General features: G+C 34.4%; 1 protein-coding gene across 1 annotated transcript; it reads left to right on the top strand.

The window, feature by feature from the left end:
- Window positions 1-43: 43 nt before the first annotated feature.
- On the top strand, window positions 44-8003 carry LOC149481917 (uncharacterized). The gene is made up of 9 exons (XM_089705121.1): window positions 44-240; window positions 315-600; window positions 1312-1537; window positions 2437-2576; window positions 5017-5093; window positions 5444-5517; window positions 5901-6077; window positions 6845-6982; window positions 7273-8003. The coding sequence occupies exons 1-9, from the start codon at window positions 178-180 to the stop codon at window positions 7745-7747; spliced, it is 1656 nt and encodes a 551-aa protein (XP_089561247.1). The 5' UTR covers window positions 44-177; the 3' UTR covers window positions 7748-8003.
- Window positions 8004-11907: the final 3904 nt, after the last annotated feature.

Here is an 11907-nt window from a genome sequence, read left to right on the forward strand (position 1 = left end):
AAAAACCGGTCTTTTTTTCCGTTAGTCGTTACGCATATCGATTATTCGTTGTCTGTGAAGTTTTGTAAACAATTTGTTTGAATGGTTGAATACATGTGCACTGGGTTTCTAAATATATTTTTTAATATATAAAATCGGGAAATGTTTCATCATTTACACGCATAAAATACAGGAAAAATGTCTGGTTATTTGGAAGTGAAGTATCCTTTCAAATCAAACCTCGGCTTAAATCCTTTCAAGGTGAATTTCGTAAGAAGTGATTTGTGCAACACCTGTTCCCACCTTTGTTATTACTTATTGTTTACTTTTTGTAGTCTTGGAAGAAACAATGGTGCATTTTACGACCGAGTGTGACATGTACGGGTGGCGGTTCGCTCGCTGTGTATTGTAGCGAGGCAGGAGCCCCAGCAGGGACGGTAGACTTACCCTCTGGGTGTATAGTGAAAAGGGCGAAGTCTCGCACGAGGCCGCATGCTTTCGCGGTATTTTCCCTGGATGCGCCTTCGAAACCGCGGATACTATTAGCCGCACAAACATTACAGGATGCACAATTGTGGATGGATAAAATACGTGATTTATTGAACGGTGATAAATTAAGAGGTAAGTCTACCTTCAAATATTTTAATAAATTTTACTCAAGTATCCGTAGCAGTAGGTAGTTATGATTCCCCTTTCATTATTTATTTCGCCAAAATAATTTAAGTGGAATTATTTTCATTTTGGTAAATTAATTATTGTAGAACATTTTTTCATGTTTAGTCTGTTTATATTATACATGTGTGTTCAGTTCTTTTGTTTTTAATAAATCATATTTTTAGGTCACAGTAGTCATCATATAATAATTAATATATTCATGTGCATCACACAGCCTTTATTTTGTGTTAAACTTGACGTCACCAAAGGACATTGAATGCTAATTTCTATTGTTTAAAATTAAATGTTTTGTTTCAAATTTAATGTACTTCTTCCTGTTTTGTTTACATATTAGGTTAACTAAATGTTTTTGTTTTAATGAGGTTAGTAGGCAAGATCTGTGATGTGAATATAACAAATATTTTCCTCAATACCAGATAGATTTGATACTATTTTTTAGAATTACATTATTTATTATCTTCACAGTAGATAGTATTTAGAAATTTAATTACTGTATTTACTAATAAAATTAATCCAATATTTGTTTAAGTCTAATAGTTTAAATAAATTTGCTTCTGTGTCCATATCAATGTTCCCATATGTGCTAAACATCATCAAACCATCGCAGATTAAACCTCACTCGTCATCCTCAATCATGCTTCATTCATCTCATTTCAGGCTCAGAATCATTGCTCAAAGACTCATACCCAGTCACTGTGGTCGCTACAGAATTGTCTAGGAAATGTGGCTTGATGACTGACAGTGTGTTAACATTGTCTTCCGCTGGTCTACTAGTGGCCCAGCCTAACACGAGTCTGAAAATAGACTGGCAACATATAACTGATGTGGTACTGACTAGAGAGAATGGCGACAAAAATAAGACTTGCACTCTTAGCATAGATAGGTGTGTTGTTTTCCTGTTTTGGGTTTTTCAAGCCCTTAGTATGCATGTTTGATAAATCTAGCTAGGATTGCTTGTGGGAATTTTGTCTTGTGTTTGGTTTTACACAAGGTTTGTAATATTGGGAATGAAGGCTGCTTAGTTTTTAAATATACATACAATATATCAGTCTGGCTGCAACCACAAATAAACACAAGTATAGTCTTAACTGCTTATAACTTAAGTCTTAAAATAAGTTGAAAATTATATTTTAAAACTTGTTTCAATTATTTAAATACAAATAATACCTGAAATACAATTTAATTTCTCATGCTCACACGGGACTATGCTGTTATTGGATACCTTACTTTCCTGCTACACATCCATATAAGTACTTTATAATATTATGCTTTCCTCCTATAATGACATTTTATTTACATATTTTATAATTAAACTGGTCAGAGTTCCATACATTATATTCCTTTTTTTAGAAAAAAATAAAATAATATTTTTTGACATGCAATATAGTATAAAACAACATTCTAATAGTCTAGTTAGTGTTTGTAAAAAAATTGTTAAAAATGTAAAAGAATTTCATTTAAGGAAGATTTTTAAAAGGTAATTACATATTTCAAATTTTACTAGCAAACATAAAAACTGTTACAAAAAAGTGGAAACAGTAGCAGGTTATTATGGTTTTTGGAAAAAAAATCCATTATATTATGCAGTGTGTCATATTTTTTTAACTTTTAGGTTTGAAAAAGATTTATAGACAAATGACATTCCATCGCCGTAGATTGATTTCATTTCTAACCTCTAAGTTCAATTATGAAATTAATTTAAAAGTGTATCATAGTTTATATAATTTTATACAGTAAATTACTATTATTATTTATATATATTACTATACTATTTCGTTTCAGCGGTTTCAATCAAGGCAGCGGTGAGATGAAGTTCTGCACACCACTCGCTGCTGACTTGGTGAATGCAGTGCGACAAGCGTTAACCGCAAGACATAAAAAGCTTAGTCGTAGTGATGGCGATCTAAGGAGTGACGATATGGGTAATGACCAACATATATAAAAATAATTAATAATCATTTATTTACAATTTCACGATAAAATATTAACAATTAAAAATTAAGTGGATTATGTTTCTTTAAAAAATCTTAACTATAAAATGCAGTTTCATCAAGAGGTAACAATACAAAGTTTTAATTATCTCATAAATTACAAATACAAAAATTAGTCCATTGAATAAAAAGTTCTAGAGTGCGTGAGTTAGTAACGTAAGATGTTTCTTCGGAAACATGTCAAGAGTCCCTAGGTAATAAACATACTAAAACCCCGGGACACTAGGAAGAGCCCCGGAGTGGGAGGAGGGGGGAAAAGGTCCATTTTTTTCATTTTTCGCTTAAATCTCAAAAATGGTACATGTTAGAGAAAAACTTTCAAGGAAAAGTTGAAAGTCCATAAAATTATCTACAAGTTGTACCTAAATCATTTTTTCCTATATCCTACCGTTTCTGAGTTACACGCAGTAAAAAATAATTTTGGCTCAAACAATTTCCCCATACGATCAAAAAATATTTCTTTCTTCCAAAAAAACTCAAATGTGCAACTTGTGACCGGTACTGATAGATTGCTCTTAATTAGGTCTATAATTGGTAAAATAAACACATTCCTCCATGGAAGCCTTTAGGAGGAATCGATTGTCAAAATATTATATTAGGGTAGTTTGAGTTACTGAACTTGATCTTTTTATTTTTTTCTTCCATAAAACTCAAAAGTGCAACTTGTGACCGTTACAGATAGATTGCTCATAATTAGGTCTATCATTGATAAAAATACCAGATTCCACCACGGAGGCCTTTACGGGGAATTGAATTTTATTAGGGTAGTTACGATACTTGAACTTTTTATTTTTTTTCTTCCAAAAAACTCAAATGTGCAACTTGTGACCGGTACTGATAGATTGCTCTTAATTAGGTCTATAATTGGTAAAATAAACACATTCCTCCATAGAAGCCTTTAGGAGGAATCGATTGTCAAAATATTATATTAGGGTAGTTTGAGTTACTGAACTTGATCTTTTTATTTTTTTTCTTCCAAAAAACTCAAATGTGCAACTTGTGACCGGTATTGATAGATTGCTCTTAATTAGGTTTGTAATTGGTAAAATAAACACATTCCTCCATGGAAGCCTTTAGGAGGAATCGATTGTCAAAATATTATGTTAGGGTAGTTTGAGTTACTGAACTTGATCTTTTTATTTTTTTCTTCCAAAAAACTCAAAAGTGCAACTTGTGACCGGTACAGATGGATTGCTCATAATTAGGTCTATCATTGATAAAAATACCAGATTCCACCACGGAGGCCTTTACGGGGAATTGAATTTTATTAGGGTAGTTACGATACTTGAACTTTTTATTTTTTTTCTTCCAAAAAACTCAAATGTGCAACTTGTGACCGGTACTGATAGATTGCTTTTAATTAGGTCTATGATTGGTAAAATAAACACATTCCTCCATGGAAGCCTTTAGGAGGAATCGATTGTCAAAATATTATATTATTAGGGTAGTTTGAGTTACTGAACTTGATCTTTTTATTTTTTTCTTCCAAAAAACTCAAAAGTGCAACTTGTGACCGGTACAGATAGATTGCTCATAATTAGGTCTATCATTGATAAAAATACCAGATTCCACCACGGGGGCCTTTACGGGGAATTGAATTTTATTAGGGTAGTTACGATAGTAGAACTTTTTATTTTTTTTCTTCCAAAAAACTCAAATGTGCAACTTGTGACCGGTACTGATAGATTGCTCTTAATTAGGTCTATAATTGGTAAAATAAACATATTCCTCCATAGAAGCCTTTAGGAGGAATCGATTGTCAAAATATTATAATATTAGGGTAGTTTGAGTTACTGAACTTGATCTTTTTATTTTTTTCTTCCAAAAAACTCAAAAGTGCAACTTGATACCGGTTCAGATAGATTGCTCATAATTAGGTCTATCATTGATAAAAAAAACAGATTCCACCATGGAGGCGTTTAGGAGGTATTGAATTTATTAGAGTAGTTAGGTAAAATAAAAAGCTTTCGAATTTTTCACATTTCATGGGATGTAGCTCGAAAACGGCTGCGAATAGAAAAAAATGATCTTGGTACAACTTGTAGATAATTTTATGGCCTTTCAACTTTTCCTTGAAAGTTTTTCTCTAACATGTACCGCTTTTGAGATTTAAGTGAAAAATGAAAAAAAATGGACCTTTTCCCCCCTCCCCCCACTCCGGGGCTCCTCCTAGTGTCCCGGGATTTTAGTATGTTTATTACCTAGGGACTCTTGACATGTTTCCGAAGAAACATCTTACGTTACTAACTCACGCACTCTAGACCCCCCTTGGAGGGACTCATTCGATGGACTAAATTAAGTTTCTTGTGCTTTTTGTTTTAAATCTTCATTTTTATGTGTTGTTTGTCTCAATATAGGCAATTTGTTACAGGTGAAAACCGTCGTACTAGTTGGTACAGTGGGCCCTCTGAAGTGTCACTTGATGATACAGATCTCATTATGTCTAAGGTAATTTATAAACTACTAGGTTTCCGCCCGCGGCTTCGCCCGCGCAGTCAAAGAAAAACCCGCATAGTTCCCGTTCCCGTGGGATTTCCGGGATTGCGTCATTTTTCCGTAATAAAAAGGAGCCTATGTCCTTTCTCGGGTATCAAAATATCTCCATACCAAATTTCACGAAAATTGGTTCAGTAGTTTAGGCGTGATTGAGTAACAGACAGACAGACAGAGTTACTTTTGCATTTATAATATTAGTATGGATGTACATATATGAAAAACAAAGACAACAAAATTTAACTATTTCTCTATGAAATATATATATTTTTTTTTAATTATCTTAATAATTGTGTCTCTTGCAGGATTGTCAACAGATCCCCGATGGACAGCTGTGGCGATGTGATGATACATTGGCTCCTCTTTCAACAGATGATAGGTAACTATTTGATTAGCTCTCTGGGTTATTATTTGTCTAATATAAAGCTTTTATTGTATCGGCTTTTTTACAGGGGTTGAGTATTGAAATAAGAATATAGGGTTGAGGTGAATGTATGCTACATAATATAGTTAAAAAAAAACAAGCAGATGGATTTTTTATGTTAATAATTTTCGACAATGTAAAAACAAATTTGATTTGAATTTAACGAAATGTTATAAGTGCATGTGTACGAGTGTGCATGCGTATTTGCGTGCGTGTGTACGTGACTTCGTGCGAGCGTACACGGGTGCGTGCATGCGTACTTACGTGTGCGCATTCGTACGTATATGTGTGCGTACGCGTTTGTGTGCTATGCTTATACTTTGTGTGTGTGTGTATAGCGGGTGGTCGCGTCGCTCGGCCGTGTCGGTGGCGTCGGGCGTGTACGAGGAGATCGCGGACGAGGCTGTACGGGCGCGGCCCGAGCACACGTACGAGTCGGTGGAGTGCGTGTACGGCACCATGCGGCGCGCCGGCCGCCGCGCCGCGCCGCCGCTGCCGCCGCGCCAGCACGCTAGGTGAGCCATTGACCCCCATTGTCCGCCACTGTCTCCTACTGCCCGCCACTGTCTCCCACTGCCCGCCACTGTCTCCCACTAGTGACACTAAAATAATTTATTTATTTCAGGCAACAATGTATTTACAGTTACAAGATCGTAATATCACTTAAAACTGCGGCTATGAATTTAAAACTACTTAAATACTATTCTTAGGGATTTTAAATTCAACCTAGAAGGGATTATTCCTTACAAAATTACTTTATATGTCTACTTTCAACAATAAAATAATAATCGACTCAAAATAATTATTAACACAACTAAGCACAACCAAAACGACCGTTACGTCCGAGAGCCCAATGGAAAGTGTGTTAAATTTGCTGTTCAGCTCATTTTTATAACCACCCACTCGGTTCGGGATGTCAGTTGGGAATAAATTTATAACTCTATATTAATCCATACTATATGTCTATATTAATTTATTAATCAATATTATAATATACTATATTAATTAATTAATCAATATTATAATATACTGTCTGCCTGTTACTCAATCACGCCTAAACTACTGAACCAATTTTCATGAAATTTGGTATGGATATATTTTGATACCCGAGAAAGGACATAGGCTACTTTTTATCCCGGGAAAATGATGCAATCCCGGAAATCCCAAGGGAACGGGAACTATGCGGGTTTTTCTTTGACTGAGTGATCGAAGCCGCGAGTGGAAAGCTAGTATCACATAAAATAATTAACGAGCCGTGAAAAATAATCGTATTTGTTGTCAGCACGCTATCGCGCGACGGTCTGTCGGCGGGGTGGCGCGGCGCGGGTGACGTCACGCGGCACGGCTCGCTCGGCGAGCTGGCCGAGCTGCACCGCAACAACAAGGGGATGCGGTACAAGCACACCTTTAGCGTGTTCAGGTATACACACACACACACACACACACAATCAAATATTTATTAATAGTTAAATTTTTAACAGGGCATGTGAATTTTTAACAGGGCTTTTTACTACTTTTAAATTTACTTGCTGTTTTATTTCCTTAAACAATATGACAAACAACATAAAAGTACAATCTTTCGAATTCATATTACCTATATGCACAAATACACACGCCCAACATACTAACAATAAATAATCATTTGAGATCAATGTATAATTTTAAAAAATACCTACGTAAAAAATGAATATAATAAAATATTTTTTCCAGAAAACGTTTGAAAAGCGACTCGCGCGTGACCTCCCCTAAATCGGAGAAAGAAACAAAAGACGTAGAGACGAAAAAGAAAAGATTCGACTTCACGCCCACACGGGACATTTTCAAGAGCTTCAAAGTACACAGAAAAATGAAGAACCTCAAAATAACAGGACTCGGCAAGAATGAGACGAAAAGCTGCGAATATCTCGACGAAACGGACCACGTGGCGTCGAACCGTTGTTCCAAATCCGTGGAATGTATAGAGAAATTTGACGATTTTGACGTGTCTCTAGAAATCAATGATACTAACGTATCTGCTCTTGCTCTACCCGAAGAAATAGTGGAGTTAATATTTGGCGATAAAATTAGATTGAATTCCAATAATTTTGAACAAGAAAGTGAATATATGCCCATGTCGCCGATCGTTCCGCCTCCGCCGATAGAACAACACTATATAGTGATGTCCCCTAAGACAAATACTGCTTAGTCGGTTTTTTGATTAAAATGCGTAGCGATTTTCGACTAGGATATTTGTGTAGTCGATTTTTAACTTAAGAGCTTGTGTAGTCGATGTTGACTGATATTTATAACTGGGTTTTACGGATAGTTTAAGGCGGGTATTTTTGGGACTTTTATAATAAATGTAGGTATTTGCGCGATAGACGTTTTGGAAATTTTTAATGTTTGAAGAAAAAAATTAACAATAGGGACAAGTATCTATGATGCATTGATGCGTTTATTGACAAAGGGCGTATTCAGAAAGAAAGCTTGAAACTTATAAGCGCTTATCGGCGCTTGTCATGTTCATATATTTTCCTGCGCGGGTTACCAGCACTGACAGGAAAATATATGAACATGACAAGCGCCGATAAGCGCTTATAAGTTTCAAGCTTTCTTTCTGAATACGCCCAAAGGAACTAAACCTATTTCTTAACTTATATCACATTATATTTCAAAAGCTAAAATGTTATACACTTCAAACGCGTAAGTGGTAAGTAATGATGCCATGCTATTTATTCTAATATAACTTCTTAACTATAACTCAACGTTTTTACGTTGTTATATTATCTTCATTATTTAAATTGGATACCTTTAAAATAAATAAACTTGTTAAAAAATAAAAATTAACTCAAATGGATAGGACAACGTATTAAAATCCTTGCTAAAAGTTATTTAATCCTTGCGAAAAATATAGAAAAATCAAATCTTTCCATAGATTTTTTTTCAAAAACTAAAAAAAAAATAAGTAGTTGTAATTTCGGTGGTTAGGTGCACGTCTTTATGTGATAGTTTTATTTATATTATCATTAAGTAGTTTAAATTTTCCGAGCCTATCGCTAATTCACTGCCAAATGATAATAATTGTAAGCTTATAGCAGTGGTTCTTTATTATTCGGGTAAGTATAAAAAATGGTTCAAACGGTTCTAAAATATGTCCATCTAGGTAATTTTGCTAATAAAATAAATTGACTTACATTAATTTTTGTCTCTTTCACTTTAATTTGGCCTAAGGAAGTAGAAAATGTAATAAAATTAACATTGATTAGACAATTTCATAACAAGAAAATCACAATTACAATGGATAAAATAAGTCGGTTGGTAAAAACCAAAGTTCATTCTAAATCGATTTTGATACGCCCAATAAAATTTTACAGATTGTGAGTCCGTACGGACGAGATTTAAATCGAATTTGCGATAAGAACTCTTTACCTCGGATTCAAAGCTCTTCATTGATCCAACACTGATAAAATTTGAAACTTAAATATAATATAGCATAATACTTTCATCACAATAGTCAATTATACATACATTTTATTTATTCATAAATAAATTAAAACTTTTGATTAAGCATCAACCTTCGTAAAAAGAAATTATTATGAATACGACTCTTCTAAAAAATAACTAACTTTAGAAGACTGAAGGAGCCACTTCGTATATAAAGCCAGTATTAATAGAGGACTTATTTAATAAAAGCGAGCTTATTTCGATGTTAGACTATATAAGCCATAATATTCTTATTGTACCAGAGATAAATTATTGGCTAATAGCTAATCCTAGGGTAAGGCTTGGTTTGCGTTGTGTTGTGATATCTGAATGTTGTTGGCTCTCGTTATATTTGAATTTATGACGGTTAACTAATTACGCCGTGGTTTTTGGCCTCTATAAAGTTTGGATACGTATAAAACCATAATATAATAATATTTATAGCTCATTCTAGCCTTTAATATGTCTATTTACGATGTTAGATGGAATGGTTAATCATTTTTGTGTCAAGACATATGAGTCAATTTGAAAATTGCTATATTTCAATTCCAGGGCACAATTTGTAACTAGGATTTTATGGGGTATTTCTTATAGAGGTCAGAAATTTTGGCGCCAACTTTAGATGTAAAATTTTGAAGTGTCACGATGCTCGAACTAATAGCTGACTAGCAGATAAAAGACTATTAGACTACAAGCCCGCATAGGACAAAAATATGGGTCAAATGAACCACCATGGGACATATCTAGAACGATAGCAGAGCAAAAAATAATAAGATTCATCACTATGCCGTCACTTGTAAGCTGTCCAACTGAGTGCAGATGAGAATTGAAAAGTACAGGTAGACTCGGTAAATTTTGGTCATATATTTTTGTACGGCATTCTTAACCATCGATAGATCCATTAAAAATAATAAGAAACCGCTCAGTGCCGTACAAAAATGTGGGTCCACCAAGTCGGAATTTTTATTTAATTTCCGAGAGTTACCGGGGGTAAATTTGGTCATTTGACCATGTACGGCATCTGTGTCATACTATTGCTATACTGCTTTTAATCCATTATTCCGCAACGCCGTACAAAAATCATGGGGACAAGGGGAAAAAATCGAGAGATGCAATCCCCTCTCTTTCCCCACTCCAGGGGGTCATTTGACTAAGTACGGCTTCGGTTCCAAAACATTATCTAGCACTCAAAAGTACTATTAAAAGCAATGCCGTCAAAAAATAATTGTTCTTTTAAATGTATACCAATAATCATCTTAATTTCATCGAATTCTTGATATAAAGAGCTGTAAGGTCATTTGACCCTGTACGGGAACTTTTTTTTAACATGATATTGTAAAATTCAATTGTTGTATAGTATTGCCGTTCAAAAGAAACCGTTCTAAAAAAAGTTATAGAGAAATGCAAAACCAGAAATTTTGTTAAAGTTTAAACATCGTAGATTAATGAAATATAATAGTTTTCTACACTTTATCCGTTGTTTTAAATAGTATTAACATAGATAAATTAGGAAAAAACGATGCCGTACATTTTTGTGCAGACCACATCTTTTAGGCTGATGAAAGCGACGAAAGCTACAATTTTAAGAGTGCTTTATGGCCATTTGATACAGTACGGCATTAACATATTTTTACCCAACTACGGCAAAGCAAAAGGAGGGTTATGGTTGTTTACAGGTCATGTATGTATGTTCATCTATTCCCTCGTAACTTCTAAACTACTTATCAGAATTCGACAAATGACATATCATTAGAGGCGTCTGAATTGTTTACTGGATAACCAACGACCAGCTAGCTAAAGGCTATATGGGGTTTCACAAAATCTAATGTGGCGCCCTCTAGCGGACAAAACATACAGAGTAAAAAAATAAAGTTAAGATAAATATGCAGTGTTTGGTATCATTTGAAAGCGCTTTACTTGTACATTTTGAATATGTATATATTACTAGCATTTGCTTGTGACTTTACCTGTATTCATGGACTGATTGCATATAATTCACATCTTTTCGTTCATAGCTTTTTTATTAGTTCATCAATTTAACGGAGTCCATTCCACCTGACTCCGACTTTCCAAGGTGATAATTAACCACCTCGAGCTTCTTAATATTAATGTATATTTATATTTTATTATAAAAATATAAAGCAAATATTTCGTTATATGGATTTTTTTCTTTTTCAGATTTTTCCCCTTTGAACCAACGAAAATGTACGGCACATGAAAAAATATTATCTATGCATAAAATACTTTAAAAATAAATTTATTTCGTGTTGTGTCAAATGACCCCCTGGAGTGGGGAAAGAGAGGGGATTACAACTCTCGATTTTTTCCCCTTGTCCCCATGATTTTTGTACGGCGTTGCGGAATAATGGATTAAAAGCAGTATAGCAATAGTATTACACAGATGCCGTACATGGTCAAATGACCAAATTTACCCCCGGTAACTCTCGGAAATTAAATAAAAATTCCGACTTGGTGGACCACCATTTTTGTACGGCACTGAGCGGTTTATTATTATTTTTAATGGATCTATCAATGGTTAAGAATGCCGTACAAAAATATATGACCAAAATTTACCGAGTCTACCTGTACTTTTCAATTCTCATCTGCACTCAGTTGGACAGCTTACAAGTGACGGCATAGTGATGAATCTTATTATTTTTTGCTCTGCTATCGTTCTAGATATGTCCCATGGTGGTTCATTTGACCCATATTTTTGTCCTATGCGGGCTTGTAGTCTATATTAGTTGATCGTCAATTGTTGAGAAGTATTGTAGGGAATGTTTAGCTTAATTCGCGGCAATTATTGCTTCGCTATGTACGGTGTAGGTCGCATCACAGCTATATTCGATGTCGTAGATTAAAAATTTCGTCAATTTACTTGTT

Source organism: Colias philodice, chromosome 16 (genome assembly GCF_061535455.1).
Source record: "Colias philodice isolate Cphi_HAF_F1 chromosome 16, ilColPhil1 Martin Lab GWU primary, whole genome shotgun sequence".
NCBI classification, from domain to species: Eukaryota; Metazoa; Arthropoda; class Insecta; order Lepidoptera; family Pieridae; genus Colias; species Colias philodice.